Source organism: Morone saxatilis, unplaced genomic scaffold (genome assembly GCF_004916995.1).
Source record: "Morone saxatilis isolate NCDOM2014 unplaced genomic scaffold, NCSU_SB_2.0 Contig4, whole genome shotgun sequence".
Lineage (NCBI taxonomy): Eukaryota > Metazoa > Chordata > Actinopteri > Moronidae > Morone > Morone saxatilis.
In genome coordinates this window covers 62826-80172 of record NW_023339984.1, presented here as the reverse complement: position 1 = coordinate 80172, position 17347 = coordinate 62826, and the positions used below count along the sequence as shown (strand labels likewise).

At 38.0% G+C, this 17347-nt stretch overlaps 1 protein-coding gene across 1 annotated transcript; it reads right to left on the bottom strand.

Annotated features, from left to right (window-relative positions):
* Positions 1–3331: 3331 nt before the first annotated feature.
* Positions 3332–15574, bottom strand: nat16 (N-acetyltransferase 16; the record flags this gene model as incomplete). The annotated part of the gene is given in 4 exon segments (XM_035675872.1): positions 3332–13283; positions 13559–13902; positions 13994–14218; positions 15349–15574. Coding segments are annotated over 4 exon segments (1014 nt in total). The 3' UTR covers positions 3332–13054.
* Positions 15575–17347: the final 1773 nt, after the last annotated feature.

Here is a 17347-nt window from a genome sequence, read left to right as displayed (position 1 = left end):
CTGCGAGATGAGAAAGCACAAAAATTCTGGAGAAGGAGTTAAGTTAGTAATATGCAATAATAGGACATGAATGAGAGAGGAGCTCAGTGCATTTTAAGCTTCAATATGATTTAAACAGGTGAGTTGTATAAAAATGTACCCCCGTCCAGTTGAATGGGGAAATTAACTAAAGACCAAAGCCGTTTTACGTACAAGGCTTTAAACATGTTTATTTCTGCTATAATGTTGGCCATTTTAATATTGAGCCTAATGGAGAATGACTTACTGCTGGAGCCATCCTAAAGTGGCCATTAGAGAAACCGCAGTTTTTGGTACGTCCGTGTTGGCTTCATTTGTAGCTACAGAGGTTGCTGCTTGGACACAACAGAGCTAAATTCTAATGCCAGTATGCTATGGCTCACTATAAAAATGTTAACATGCTGACCTTCAGTAGTTAGCTTCAATGTTAATCATCATCACCATCATTGTTTAGCGTATCAGCATGCAGAGGCTGATGGGAATGTTAAATTATCTTTTAGTAATCCCAGAGAAATTCATTCTCTGCATTTAACCTATCCTAGGTAGCCTTGGTCAAGAGCACTGACTGGAGTCATTCTCCAACATACATCCTAACATACATGTTTTGATGATGGGGGGAAACTGGAGTACCCAGAGGAAACCCACGCAAATGCTCTACACAGAAAGGCCCTGGCTGAACCGGGATTCAAACCCTGGACCTTCTTGTTGTGAGGCAACAGTGCTAAACATAAATTAAGACATGATGATGGTGCTAGATGAAAAGGCTACTACAATTACTACAATTCATCTTAAGGGGAATGGATCCAAACCAAATGTTCTGGCAATACATCTGTCTTGTCTACACATTTTACTCAGAATCACAAAAGTCAACCTCATAGTCCCATTTTGTAGCAAATTAGTTCTGGTTCTTGAACTACTTTTGTTCAAGATTCTTGGAACCTTGGTTCTATCTAGCAAACCAGCCTGCATTTCCGCGAGTTTGGAGTGGAAGCATTGTAATTGGATACATCATCAACAGAAGGTGCTGCACAGAACGACCTCTAGAATACGACTTTGGTTCCCAAGGAAAATCTGATATTCTTTGGTTCCCAAGGAAAACCGGATATTCTTTGGTTCCAACAAACCAACTTTTTCAGGTTCTGAACAAAGTTATTTTTGGTATAAAAAAAAACACCACCATCCAGTGAGCCACTGATGTGGATAAAAAGATTTACAAATATGAATGATCATTTGTGGTATTCACAAATGTATCTTCACATTACTTGTACTAATTTATCCAAAAGCACCCTGTTGTCCCAGTCTGAATATTTCTCCTCCTGTCATTAGTCTTACCAGTTTATACATACTGTATGTACAGTACACATTGAAACCAATATTGGGGAGAAAAGGTTTGATAGTCTGATAAATCATGTATTATAATGTATTTAGCAAAATAAATGTATGTGAATTATTTGTGCTGTGTAGAATGGGATTGGAGAAACAATTTTGTCTATGACTTCAAATTTGTTGATCTTCTATTGATAGTAGTACTATTTCCACTGTACATCAATCCAAGTGTTGTGCTACAAAAATACTTTCATATCACACTATAAGCTATGATAAAACTATAATAGGTAGCCACAGAATGACGTAAACAGTAGTGGGAGGAGGACTTAGATCCTTTATTAAAGTAAAGCTATCAGTACCACAATGGAATAATAATACTGCATTCAGAGGTTTATGGAAGTAAACGTATATAAGTATTTAAGGTCAAATGTAGCAAAATATCAGAAGTACAAGTACTCATCGATGTTTTCACGTTATATTGTATACTGCTGTATTAATATGATATACTGTAAATATCTAATTTCTCCACATTCTGCTGGTGTTAAACCAAAGGAAACACAACTATGTTTATCTTTTGGCCAGAGCCCCACCCCTACTTATGTTAAGTAGACTAAACATGTCCTGACTCCAGACCCTTTACTTAAAAGAATAGCTCAACATTTCGGATAATACAGCTATTAAACTTCTTTCTCTGACTAAGATGCTCACATTGATCTCAGTCTCATGTCTGTGTATTAAAGCTACAGTAGATAACTGCTAAATACTTTGTAGTACATGAGACAAATAATGTGTGGAAAAATCTGGATCCTCTGGCTCCTCCTAGTGCTACTAATGGCATTTGCAAGAATCCACCGTGGTGGTTCCAAAGTTTCAGGCTACCAAAACAAGGTGCCAGTAAGTTATTTTTTATAAAGTTTATCAACTGCAGCTGAAGTACAGAGCTGGTGTCAGGATGCTATTAGCCTAGCTTAGATTGGAAGCAGGGGTAAACACCTATCCTGAAAAATACACCTACTAACACCTCTAAAGCTTACTGACTAACAAATTGTATCTCGTTTAATTCATTCACAAACAGAAAATGAACAGGGACTATTTGTGGTTTTAATCGAGTTACGTGTTTGAACTATATCTTGTTGGACTACAGTCAGGTGTGTGATGTGTCCAGCTTCCTAAAGTCTTGCCATCACAGTGAGGGTGCCAGGTTTCATACCTGGTCAGAGCAAAACCTGTGCTCACTGACCATATTTAGCAATCCACACTAGACTGAAACTTTTCTTCATCAAGAAATATTGTTCTGCAGATTAAACTCTTATAGAGGGCAACAAATTAATACATTTTTTTGAGTTAACCAAATGTGTCCACCAGGGTTTCATTCTGTGGCCTATTTTGTCTTTATAAATGACTTAGGTTAGGACTTTCAAGCAAAAATACACCTTTAAGCTGATGACACTGTAATTTATACTCATGGTCACTCCACAACACAGACTTCATTTCAGTCATTACAAACTCTCTGCTTAGTCTAAAATTGGTTTTAAATGCTCAGAAAAATGTTAATGGTCTTCTCTAAAGCTACTTAAAGTATGTACTGTAACCCCTACAACCACAAAATGGTGTTTCTGTTTCTGTACAACCTAAACTAACTAGATACAACATGTGAATCAGTGGGCTTGGTAGGAATAATTTTGAACTTTAGACAGAGCCAGGCTAGCTGTTTAACCGTTTCCATTCTTTATGCCATGCCACGCTATGTCCCGACTCCAGTTCTGTAATTAACATACAGACATGAAGTTGACATCAATCTGAACCTCTTACTGTCGTAAAGAAAGCATATACAGTTTCTCTAAAGGTTTGAACTATTTCTTTAAGGCACAGAAACTGATATCCATTCTCAACTAACTTACTAAAAAAAAGTAAATAGAATTTCCAAAAATCCTGACACATTTCTGTAAAAGGAGGAAAATAATGTGAAAGAAAACACAGACTCATCACTTGTCTTTACTTGAAATACAACAAATAAAGGAAGGTTTGTTCATGTTCCCCCATCTGGAGGTCCAAGGCATTACCAATCAAGCCATGATAAAGCAATCACTACAAATCAAGCACAGAGAAAGATTTAATGTACAGAGATAAAGATTTGCATCACCGAGTGCATATTAAAATAAAATTATCTTTGAAGCCTACACATTTCTAGTATCACACTGGCTACTTTTAAACTCTAGCAGTGCATCTTATTTATATTTTGCATGTAACAACGTTAGTCTTTAAAGAAAGTAGTTACTACAGCTGTCAGGTTAATGTAGTGGAGTAAAAAGGACAATATTTCTATGAAATGTAAAAGTATAGGATCACACAAAATTACTCACATAAAATACTTAAAAACTAGTATACTAAATGTACTTAGTTACTTTTTATCTCTTGGCTTAACTAACCCAAACCCGCATTACTTCTTCAGAACACAGCCATCTCAACCTCTTATTGTGTTAAAAGTAAAGTTGTTAGTTTTTTTCTGAGAACAAAACATCGTCTTATTTTCAATGCCACTGTATACTGATGTACAAACTGTTCTACATGTCATCTGTGAAATGGTTCAGCTTTGAAGAAACATTGTCGAACCGACAGAGAAAGGCTTATCTCACATGACACTGATTGTTTCAAGATGTGCGACAAGAACATTTGTTTTTTCAATAAAGTTGGTGCTACTAGGAGATGGGAGCTTATCTATTATTGCCAAAGACAACTAAAGTGCATGCTGCTTTACCCACTAACTCAATGGCTTGTACAGTAATCCGTAAAACATACATTAATATAACACTTAAACCTGTAATACTTACAGGGTTTGCAGCACAATGTGTTAGCATTTTATTCACTTGTATACAAAGTATACAATCATCACATTTTTCAAACAAAGTGCTATAAGTAACCAAAAAGACTTAATAATTCAATTCAGTGTCACATTCAACCACTGGTTATATCACCTTTGACTTTTGTTTGTGTGCTATATGGGACTACTGTTAAAGGAAAAAAGACAAACATTTAATTCATACATAGACTAAGTTTTGAACTAAAGTTCCAATTAAAACTAGAAATTTGCTGCTTTTTCATAATTTTTTTGCAAGCTAATTGACAAAGATGTTTAGCAGTCATGAAATTTGGCACACATTTAGCACACAATGCTTCCACATCCGGTGAAGAAATACTATGCATAAAATCCAGAGTATCTACTGCACATTTTGTATATTTGTGCATTAGTTTATATCAAAGTCTGACGTAAGCATAGGCATCCAGCACTCTGGAAACCTGGAAACACATCTGACTTCATGGCTGGACATACTTTACCTGATTAGTAGGATCTGGGGGAACTACTGGGTTCTCTAACCAATCTTTAAAGTTGTTTAACCTTTTTGTTTTTTTAATCCAAGCTTTCTTTTTTGTTTTGCTCATCATCAAATACATCCTCTGTGTTAGTATCCCTGACTTGTACATGCTGGTGATGCGAGCCCATATATGGTGTGATAAACCCATTCTAAATGATACTTTATTAGACAGTGGTGCCAGGCTTTAAAAGTTGTTACTAATGGTTTGCTTCATGGTTAAAGCAACATTTATAAAGCAGTAATAAACAATTTGTACAAAGGACTTTTGGATTATTAGGTTGTGAAATGCCCTCTTGGCTGGTGTATATCCAAAAAATTTAAATATTTTTACCTGGTGGGGACCTCTATTGAGCATGTGAATTAGGACTTAGTAGTGGTAAAGGATGGGGTAACAAAGGGTCTTTCTTGACACAAGTGATTTGAATTGGTTTAGTATTTCCTACCAACTTTCTCTAAATCAAAATTCTCTTGATGGAGACTAACCTTGACATAGTATCTGTTTTTAACCCCAACCACTGTATTTCCACACTAACCAAGTAGCTTCCGTACCTAAACCTAACTCTAGCCACAGAGATGGCTGATCAGGAAACGTCAGATGGATAATTTTCGTTACAGTGATTTGTAACAGTTTCAGAAGGTAATGACAAATGCTGTCAACCTGCCAGTGGGGGCTCAATATCAGAAGGTACTACTGTGGAGATATTACGTATTTTGCTTTTGTTTGTTTTGTTTGGAGAACTTTCTGACTTGTCTTCCCCGAAGGAAAAGAGAAACTCATGACCCTCTAGCTTAAATTATAGCTCCACAAAGACACATTTAAACATCTCTGCAGAGCTAAGCAGAGTAGAGCTCCACTGTCAAAATCCTTACGAGTGTAAGTATGAAGAGAGACCATGGCCAAGCACTTTTTCTTTTTTAACAGCCCAGAGAAGTGTGTCCCAGTCCTCACTTTCTAATAAGCCATCAAAGCTTAAAAAGCTGCTAATAAACTGAGTTTAATAATCTTCAGTCCCTTTCCAGAAAGTACATGGTAAGTGTGCTAAAGAGTGCAAATACTAAATTTATTATGCAAGAAGATCGTATACTGTACACTAAATGGGTTTTCACAAGCAACCCAAATGTGCTTCTTACTGAGCTATAAAGCATCAATAAATTATTTATTAATTAACAAAGTTACAATGTACAAACCCTTTACAATGTAATATTTTAAAGTCAAAAATGGTATTCAAAAGGTTTAATCCATGATCTTTTTTGGGCCTATGTTTATCCGCCAAGCAACAGCTTTTTTACTGAATCTATAAGTGACATTATTAATAAGCATCCTGTATGTGAAAGTGGTACTGAAAAATGCACATCCAAGGACTCTTGCCCCTTTTTGCTCTATGTTCCAGTTGAGCAAGCCTCGATTAGAACCCTGGTCAACTTTCTTCTTCCCTGTGCTTAGATATGCTATGTGCTAAGCTTGTCTATGTCGGAAAGACAACCACATTTTGAAAGATGGTTAAAAGATAAAAGAGACATGTATAGAATCAAGTCAGGTTAGCTAGTTAATGTTAGAAAAACGCAAGCTAAAAAGTTAGCTAGTCTACATCTATCGTCAGCTATCTAGTTATCTGAAAACTTATTAGCTAGCTAACAATTGATGTAGATTAGCTCGCTCATTAGTTAATCTTAGCTCACTTAAGATGTGACCATATAATCTTTGTCACTTATGTCACTATATTTGAACCATTTTCAAAATTTGGTATCTAAATAAAGGAAAAGAGAAAGTTGGCCGAGGTTCTGAAAGGGGCAGGAATTAAAAAGGGTCAGTCAAAATCTGGTGCAATCAAAGTGCCTCAGGCTAAGTAAAAATAATTCAATCACAACAATATTGTAGGAAACTAGTAAGCCTTAGATCGAATGAAGTTTTTATGATCACATTTTAAATTATCACTGAAATTCATCAAACCACATTTGCTGGATTGATCTCAATCTGCAGAACTCAGTGACTCAGTTTTTTCTTCACCTTAGGCACTGGTGTTAGATGGAATTCTGACCAGCTGAAAGCATGTACATTAAGGACTTGGATATGTAATGAACAATTTTGATTATTATCAAGGCAAAGAAATACAGAATGAAACTTCTGACAGATTCATTTGCATTCCAATGCCAAATAGTTTGGAATGACCAAACGCTCCTGATCCATCATAATGAAAACATCCAAAACATGTCATGTGATGATGACTGGGTCAAGTTTATAGAATTTTTTACTCATAAAACTTCCTTAATCCAATACAGTCTGGTAGTACATATAAGTTCATAGCGTTAGAGGCCAAACAGTTAGACTGATGATACCAGAGGAATAATTTTTCATCTTTACACACAAATAAACTATTTCATCAATATTCAAACTATGCAATCGTCCCTTTTTTGTGTCTTTTGTGTGCATGTGGTAGCCAAACAATTTGGAGTGTTAAAACTCAGTTGATGAGGCATGATAAAGCAAAAAGTGTGTTTTTGATGGAACTTAAAATATTAGCCTAAATTAACTGAAACCGAACAGGTCAATGTATTAAAGTTACCATGACCCAAGCAGCTCCATGGGTAAAAAGAAGTTTGTTGGTACAAAAAACCTCCAGTATTACGGGTCAAAACTGAACCGTAAGGCCTCAGTATGCTTTAAACAAAGTACTTTTCTAGAACACCCTTCTGATATTGTGATTGTGACTGATGTGAAACGATATCCCCATTTGTGTGCTTCATCACAACCAGACTACAAAGACATGCAAAAGACACAGAACTCTTGAAAAGAGATCTGAGAGGCAGTAGATTGATTTCGAGAGGATGTGTTGCCATTCGTAACAGGTATAAACACAGCACAACCTTCTTCATTTGAAGAATACTGAGGGCTTCAGATAGATGAAGCACTAACCAGTTTTACAATGAATTGTTGATTTGTAGATGGGAAAGAAAGCCATGAATAAATGATCCCAAAAAATCCCAAAAAAAGGGAAGAGCTGAAGGAAGCATAGCATAGTTGCAAAGTGAAGTGGCAGCAGGGCGCATTGAGTGAACATTGAAAATATAAAGTTTTATTATTTTTTAAAAGTGAGGAGATCAATGATGAGTTGACAGGTTTGTCAGAGATAAATCCACAAATTTGTTTCCTAAGAATGAGGCTATCATAAGTTTTTGGCCATTCAAGTGTTAACATTAAGTCTGGCATCACACAAGCTCCAGTGACTGTCCAGCGCAACATACAGTATTTACATGTATTACATATTATTATGACACGACAACAAAAAATAAGTTAATGAAGATATCCCTACTTGCTATGTTAAAAATAAGGTTACGGTAATGTTAAATGTAACAGAGGGTGTATTTGATTGTGAGGAAAATATCCAGCTAATTGTACAGAGTATGTCACAAAGATTATTCAGCTGTGCGTGGGGGCGGGGGGTGGAGGAAAGGGGCTGCATATGTACATTTCTTCATCACTGGATAAAGGCTTTTAAAATCTTTATCTTCCTAGACATCAACGTCATACAGAAGGCAGAAGGCATGGGTTACGACAATTGTTGGTAGTTGTTTTCTTGAAAGCACAAGAAAACCATGTTCTCAAAATGAACAAGCTTTTTTTATGTGATCACAAAATCAACAAAACTGACTTCTCATGATCATTACACAAAAATGGGCAAAATTCATGTATGGTAATTCAGCTATAATTAAGCACCTCCAGATCTGAAGTCATGGCACTCTACTAGAAAATGGTGGATTGCCAACTCTGAGTTGGGAGTGATTAGCTGCCAACAAGAAACCTGAGTTCAAGTATCTTGGGGTCTTGTTTACAAGGGTAAGATGGAACACGGGATCGACAAGTAGACTGGTGCCATGCCAGCAGTCAGGTGCATGCTTTACCAAGCTGTCTTGGCAAAGAGGGACCTGAGCCTGAAAGCCAAGCACTGGATTTACAGGTCGATTACATTCCAGCCTTCCTCTATCATGATGGTCTCTGTTCACTTTGGTTTGAAAGAAAGTAACTGCCACAAGTGAGGATAAGATGGAATGTGAGATTGACAGACAAATGGGTGCGGCACCAACTGTAAAATGGACATGTGCCAGACTGTCATGGTCGAGTCAAAGCTCTTAATTTACCAGTTGATCTACTTTCCAACCCTAAATGATCGGTAATGACGAAAATAATGAGATTATGGAACCTACAAGTGTCAAAGAAGGTAGAAACTCGGAGTGGAACCACTGCTCCTTCCCATCATAAGGAACCAGTTGAGATGGTTTGGGCATCTGATTAGGATGCCTTCTGGACACCTCACTTCAGAGGGTTTCCGAGCTGGTCCAACTGGGAGGGTAGACACAGAACATGCTGACGTGAATACATATCCCAACAAACTGGGGCATATCTTGGGATCCCCCTAAGGACTACCTGGAGGATGTGACTAACAAGAAGTACGCATGGTCTACCCTGCTTAGCCTGCTACCATTGCGGATGGTATGATGCGGATGGTATGATGCGGAGCTATGATCAGCCAACACAAGGGGAATATATTGTAAAGCAACTGTTTCCTGCCACTGTAAAATCTTTTTCACTAGTAATACTATTAGGAATATTACAGTAGCAAATGTTTAATGAAACTAATCTACTTATTCACTTCCAAAGGCACACTATGAAACTTTTTTTCAAATATTATAGGGCTATTACACAGACTTTTACTGGAGCTATAGTAGACTTAAGGTAAACTGCCCCAGGGCCCCGGACCCCAATGGATCCCTAAAAGCCTCAGATTCATGGCTATACGTTTGTGGTCATTTGAGTAATTACAATGGGAATACCAGAATATGAGCTACATTATCAGCACACTATCAGCTGACATTGTAAGGTGGGTCCTGGTTTACTACCTAATCTTGAAGCCCTGTCTGGAAGTGGTTGTTTCAGACCATCATTATTTCAGCTGATATTGTGAAGCCCAAGATTAAACTTCAATCAAATTACCACACACCAGTATAGGAATACTATTATACCATGTACAGTAAGTGCTCATATTAAATTAAATTAAATAAAATGGTGCTAATGTTAAACATTTGTGGCAGTCCCGCCTTATGTTAGCTGATTATACATGATTATCATGTCAGAATCAGAATCATGAGAACACAGTTTGGGTTATGTTATCACAAAAAAGATTCTGTGCCAAGATAAAACGATTTTATAAAAAGATCTTTATAAATAGATCACAAAAAATATTCTGTGATCATGAGGAAACATAAAAATAAATACTCCCATGGCCTTCCAACCTTCCATATCTTCACTCGTGGCAGCAAATAATAGGGCATCAGTTTAGATGAGTGGTGACTTTCTTTGGTTACAAACAATAGGGTAAAAAGATAGTTGTCTTTTTATTTTGTTATACTCCCTGCAATATGTTGAGGATTATGGCAACTCTAATAGGTCTTTCCAAAAATATTAATAATTTTAAAAACTGTCTGTTTAATCATTTATTTCCTTTTTGTAAAACTTTTTAAAGATTTGACTCATCATTTATATTTCTTCAGCAAAGGCCCAGTCATCCTCACACCTAGAAAATTGCATACCAGAAGAAGAAGGTGGTCAAAGTCAAGATAAAAGCTGGTCAAGGCAACGGGGAGGTAAAACAGTTCTATTTATGTGTTTTTTCCAAAAAGATATTCCTGTCTGGCTCAGACAAATTGTCCTGCGTCACACCCTGTATATGGGCATTTAAAGGGAGATTTAGGGAGTGTGTGGGCTGTGCTATGGATGCGAAAGGGGCAGTTAACCATGACAGAAATGTTACATTTTGGGCCTGCCTCTAGCAGAAATCACATATGTTGATGATAATGTAGGTGTCCCAGAAAAGAATGGACAGGTAGGTGGAGGCCAGTGAATGTGAAGTAGAGTATCATTTCCTCCACCAAGTTCATTATTTTGTATATGGCTACACATCAGTGTTTGGTATTGTGCTTATACCATGGCCACTTACCAAATGAACACATCTGCAGCAATGCTAGCTGCTTTGTAAAGCTAGGCACAGCAATGCGTTGAGCTGAATCAGCATGCTAACATACTCACAAAAAAGTATAATCTTTATTCTGTTTGCCATCTTGGTTTAATATGTTAGCATGCTAACATTTGCTAATTAGCAGTAAGCAGAAATTACAGCTAAGGCTGATAGGAATGTCAATAGTTTTGCAGGTATTTGGTCATATAACAAAGTGTGAGACAAACTTAAATGTTGACCATCAAAAGTTTTACAATTAATCCTGAGGGGAACATGAATATGTGTCAAATTTATGGACTAAATTGTGGGCCAATCCATGCCATAGAAGTGTAATTCCAATCCAATTCCACTAGATAAGTAAAAACTTAAGCTAGGCCTACTGGTGGCACATGAATCCTGTGGTGACCATGTCTGTACTAAATTCCATGAAAATCCAATAAATAGTTTGTTATCATATTATCAAATAGTTTCATCAGTCTGAGCTCATGGTGGACAAACATGCCAGCTGACATTGCCATTCATGGACCTCAGAGTGCATAGGTAACAAACTGAACCGAAGGAACAATGTTTGAGGTGTCCTGATTTTAATGGACAAGTGTCAGTCATGCAGAATCCAGTAGGTACTGTCCTTGGCCATGATATAACCCACAATATTGTATACATGTCTAGACAATACACTAGAGATTAGTGCATTAAACATGACTGAACTGAACACTGGTCTTGTTTTGTGACCGGGAACACTATTTAAAAGGTTTTTGTCCGCTAATATTAGTGATGGTTAAAACTTGTACCTCTGTTAATTCTAACAAAGTTACTTTCATTTTACTCTTTCTCCCTGCGTTAGCTGAAGCCAGTAGTAAACTGCACAGTAGTCATTTTAACAAGCATTAGCATTTTGTTTGGCATTATGCTAGTGATCTACAAAAGTAAGCATAGGTTTCACTTACAGCTTCAGAAGTTAATCATTTCTGTTAAAATTTTATTGCAGCATTTAAGTGAAAATATTAAATTAGTAACATATATATACAGTCAAAGATTTGAAACAAAAAAGACAAAAGCTAAGACATAAGCTTGACCATAATGAAGGATAAATTGTCAGCCATTTTGTGACTGAGCATGTTCATTTCACTAGCAGGCTTTGCTTGTTGTTTCTGCAGAGATTTGTTGTTGATGTTCCTAAGGTAGTACTAGTTAATAGAAGCACCCATCAACATTAGAGTGATGGGATCTGTAAATTACCCCTATTTGATCCTGAACTATTCCTTTTCATTCTAACGTAGACACAACCTGTCTGTGTAGTTTTAATAAAGTGCCTTCAGAGTTGTGCAGATTTAGTAACCCAACTCAGCTTGTGTACATATTTAGAAGGTTCATATTTACAGAAAGAACAGAGATGAAAGGTTTGAGATGTCCTAAGGGTACTTAAATCTTTTCTTCAAAGAATAGCATTTGCATGTTGTTTTTAGGTTTTAGGTTACATAACTGCTACCGGTGTGAGAAAGCTCCCCCCAAGTTCATCACTCCTATTACACCCTTCCATGTCATACAAAATACAGAAGGTGGACATAATCAATCACAAACACTTGTAATCATTGTGATGAAACTTAAATTCAAGCTAAGCTAATAAGGTGATAATTCATCTCTATTGTCTCTTTTGAGGATATAGTTTGTTGTGTTTATTATTTATTAGAGTTTCCGGCTAAAATTTGCAGGACTCTGGATTCACTTGCTATGGCTTTCAGACAGAGGTCAAATTCTGACCCACAAATTTGCACCATCTTTTGGAATTTGTGTACCATCTTGAATGTGCTGACTCCCCATTGAACCCATTTTGGATTGGGTCTCTTTTTAAATTTAATTTGTGTTAAATTTGGGTTTGGTTATGTTTTGTCCGCTATGGATCAGGTCCAAAATTTCTGGATTTATGTATATTGGGGGCAATTAATATTAATATTATTTCTCAAAATGTCAGCATTAGAAATGGTACTTAAAATGACAGTCAAGTTGACACCAATTGAATATTCAAAACTTTAAAAATTTACTATTCATCACCTATTGCAGCTGATTACATGATGTATTCATGATTTTATATCCACGCCCTATATTTGTTTGTGTATTGTTGAATCTAACTTACTGCATTCTTATAAGTTGTTTTGTTTTGTAGAAACTACATTTTGTTTGCTTGATTTCTATCTCCTCAATACAGAGGGTTGTGTTTTTCTGCTAAGTGTAAATGAGTTGTGTCCATTCCTTGTTGTTTAGACCATTGTCTTCTATCCATTCTGGCTCCTTCATCTTCTAACCCTTTCCATCCACCTTCTGTAACTAGATGACATCTGACTCCACCACGCATTGCTCGGTGTACTCCTTCACCAGCTCCAGGCTCAAGTTGTTGTGGCAGAATTCTGCCATGGGCTTCCAGAGTGGTGGGTCCAGGAACATCTGGCACATCACGTGACCCTTCAGGGTGGCAGTGTGGCGCTGCAGGTGGCACAAGAACTGCTGCCGAGCCAGGTCCAGGTCTTTACCGAACATGTCAATGTTCAGATAATACCTACAAACAAATATTGTACCAGTTGAAGGAAAATTATAGTAAGTAAGTAAGTGTTAGTGCATCTTAAATAAATAAGTTACATTCATTAGATACTACACATAATGATGTGTAGTATCTAATAAATTTGAAACTTGGGCGCCCCCCAGTGGTACAATCAAATGATGCTATGGTACACAACAGTGCACACCACTACATTGTTGTACAGTTCCTTATGGACAATAGTTGTCCCTGACTTAACTTGCAATATTTGCTTAGAATTAAATAAAGACAGTTACCAGTCGTCTCCAATGGGAACCCTGAAAGGGAAGGTACAGAGGCTGGCCACAGTCGGGTTGAACACATCATCCACCATCCAGTCAATGTCCTTCTTCAATAGGATGGCCATGTTGCTGGGCAAAGGCTTGAATGGCTGCCAGTCTTGAATGATGGTGGCATTAGGAAGGACTCCTTGCATCAGGTCAGTGGTCAGATACAGTCGGTGGATGGCTGTATGGTCAAGACGCACCGGAGGAGGGTTGGAGGAGGAGGTAGACAAAGAGGATTGGATGTCTCCACCCAGACCAAGTTCAGACAGACGAAGCTTGAGGTCTTCAGCTCTGAAGCGCACCAGCAGAATACCCTGTAGAAAAGAAAGGCAATGCATGAAACAATAACAACAGCCATTAAGCAAAACAAAGAAAGAACCTTTTGTCTGCTTTTGTTGCTGGTACCTGCTTGGTTATTATGCGATACTTCTGGAAATCCTTGGGTCCAAGCTGATCATCACGGGTCAAGCGGGTTACTTTGACCTCTGGATGCTTGGATTTGACCAGCTCAGAGCAAAAGCGCAGCAAAACTCCTGCCACACCCTTGCCCCTTTCCTGAGGGGCGACACGAAGACCTTCCACGAGCATGGTCTCCCCATCATCAATCACACACACCGACTCCAGGGCAATCTGCCGAGCATCACAGAGGGAGAAGGAAGACCAAAACAATTACAAATGATCACATCGACATAGTCGATTTTAAAACTGCACACCAATCCTGAAGCTGGGGCGAAGCAGTATTTCTATTCCTATTTATTAAAATTCCTATTTCGCTGTTTTAGGGTGAGGTGGCCATAGACAAAGCAACATGCCAGCAAAACCACATTGTCTGCAAAGAGTATGAGGTGGTTCTGCTGGTCATCAGGTCGGGACCTCCAGTGCACACTGTGGCAGTTTACAGCCTATAATGAAGTTGCGTTAACGAGATTCAAGACCTCCTGTTTTGAGGCGATGGTACCATGGTAAAACAGTGGATTGCTCTCTTCAGGTTGTGAGTGAGTCACTGCCCTGAGTGACTGTAAGTATCTTGGAGTCAGATGAGGGTAAAATGGAACGCAAGATTGACAAACAGATTGATACAGTGTCACTGTACTGGGCATTCATATTGAAAAGTTCATTCTAGCATATACATCTTCATCAGTGTTGGTAGTAACATATCTGCCTTCAGTAGAGAGACTGGTCTGGGGACGTGTTAGCATGGCACAAGAGTTTGAGTTGGAAGGACATACCTTGCCTCTACCAAATAAAGTGGGACGCAACTCCCAGTACTTCCAAAGTTGTCTTATTTAAATGTTATGTGTTCTTAGCTAGCATGGTAAAGCTAGCCACAGGTACACTTACATTAGTTTTGTGTAGAGTTGGAGGGTGTGTAAGCTCACTTCTGAGTACATACATACATACAGTACATGTTTACTCAGACCCTCACAGGGATGGGAGGATGACGAGACTTGCGTCACACTGATAATTCAAACTGAGTATAATAAGGTGAACCGTGGGCAAAGATCTCCTAAAAAGGTTTGTTTGCCATAAAAGTCTAAATACTAATACGAAATATGCTAAAAAGTGCATACTCTTTACAAGTATGTTTACATTTGTATGGACAAACTTCTGCCATGCACACCTTCTGCAGGATTGCCAAAAACAAATAAGAAGCACAATGATACCCGACTTCCTCATAGACTTAATAGACTTCTGTATTTTCTTAACTTTACTTAACTAACATAATTGTAAAATATTTTTGCACTGTTCATTGAACTTACCACTTTTCCCTGTTTGCGGGCCAATATGACTGTGCGGTTAGTCTCCTGCAGCCAGCTGGTGTATCTAGTGGGCAGGTAGTCAAGGCCTCCATAGATGTCCTGACTCATAGCCATGATGTCATCAAAGTCCTCCTCAGTGGCCACAGAAAACTGAAGGCCTGCCTGGGACAGGGCCTCTGGAAGCTGGGGCATAGTTAGGCTGGTATCAATCTTCATCTTGAAACAACTGATGAGATAAAAAGTAGAGAAGACATTAGTGTATTTATTCACTGTCTCAGAGCAGTCAAAAATGGCCTGTCAAAAGTCGTACCCAACTGGTTCTACTACAGAAGTACAAACATTTTACAATTTTCTTAAACTAGGATTTAGGAGAGCTCAAGAGCTGTCCTAATCCTACAGGTAGAACATAATGTGTGGTGCAGAAATACACAATGTGCATGTTATGATTAAAAGATAAGTCTACTTGGATAACAGCTGTTTGTGACATGATGTAATCGCTCTGACAACAGAAAACATCCCAGTCCACACAAAATTAGCATCTTGGTGCTTGATTATACAACATACAATATATATCTGCCACTGATAGCAACAGAGTGATATAATGGAAAAAAAAATAATGGCTCAAGGCACAAAGGGAAATATATTCCAAGTCCATCAATATCACAGTATTGTAACTGAATGTATTATCCAAGCATGAAACATACTGTGAGCAGTCTGTGAAAGCAGAGAAACAGCAGTGGTAAAGCATAACCACAATCTTAATTTTAGGGAAAGCATGTCCTCATTTAGCATATGGGGACATCTTAAAGAGTAACCTGGCTAATAATCCTGATTGTGCTGCCATCAAGTAGTTGCTGCAGGATCCGTTCATCCCTTTTGCATCCCACTGTGCAAATGTGAGCCCAAACAGCTCTCACAACTCAGTTTGGCATCCATCATCATGAGAAACTATGGAGCACATTGTTGCATATGTTACAGTGCTCCACCTATGCCAAGACATACCATAATATACTCAATAGACTTTAAGGCTATTAATGGCCAATCACTGCTCCCATGCGATTCCCACACCACAACAGTGGCAGCAACATCACACTCATCATGGTAACCTTTACCAAGGGTTCCCAAACTTTTTTATGCCAAGGCCACCACATAAGATGCCCAATAGTCCACAGACCCCCCAATTTCAAAGGATTTTGTCTTAAGTCTTAAAGTCTTCAAATCAATCAATCAGTGATCAAATTGGGATCACTATAAAGTACAAGCAATAAAAAAAAGGCAACCCCATTTCTTTCTGTGCTGTCCTAACTTTAAAAAAATGTGATACAAGTTAAAATATTGTATTTTTCCTTTTACTAAGGACCCCCTACAACCCACTCAAGGACCCCAGTTTTATAACCACTCACCTACACTAGCAGTGTATTAGAGGCTGAACTAACCCTAACCTTTCAGATGGATGGAAGTTAAGTACATGAAGGAGCCAGGATTAAGACAGGATCAGGCCTTGGGAGTGGATAAGCAGTTGGGAGGAACCTGTATTTAATGGCAATTTCACCTTGGGGTAATAATGTGTGACTATTTATTTAACATAGATTTAAAAAATAGGCCTTATTTCAAAAACTACAAAATATAGGCTTGGGTCATTACAGAAACCTAAGCATTAACTTATCAAGTCAAAAAGCAGTTTGTACTTGGAGTGGGAGTAGAGTAGAAGGACGACCCAGTAGAAGGATGAGATTGGTTCTGGAATGAATAACCAGGAGGACAGAAAGAAAAAACACCACAGACAAAACATCCCCATAAACTCAACTGCTGACTACCACACTTTGAATCAGCAGAAACACAGTCATGGTTTCTCCAAACAAAGATGACCGCCAGGAGAGATAAGGTAGGTAGCTGATTAGATTACCTATTCTTTAATCAAGAAGTAAACGAATAAAGAGAGGTATGCAGGGGAGGTGGATTAATAGATCAGAGGAACAAAAAAAAGCACAAGACAAAC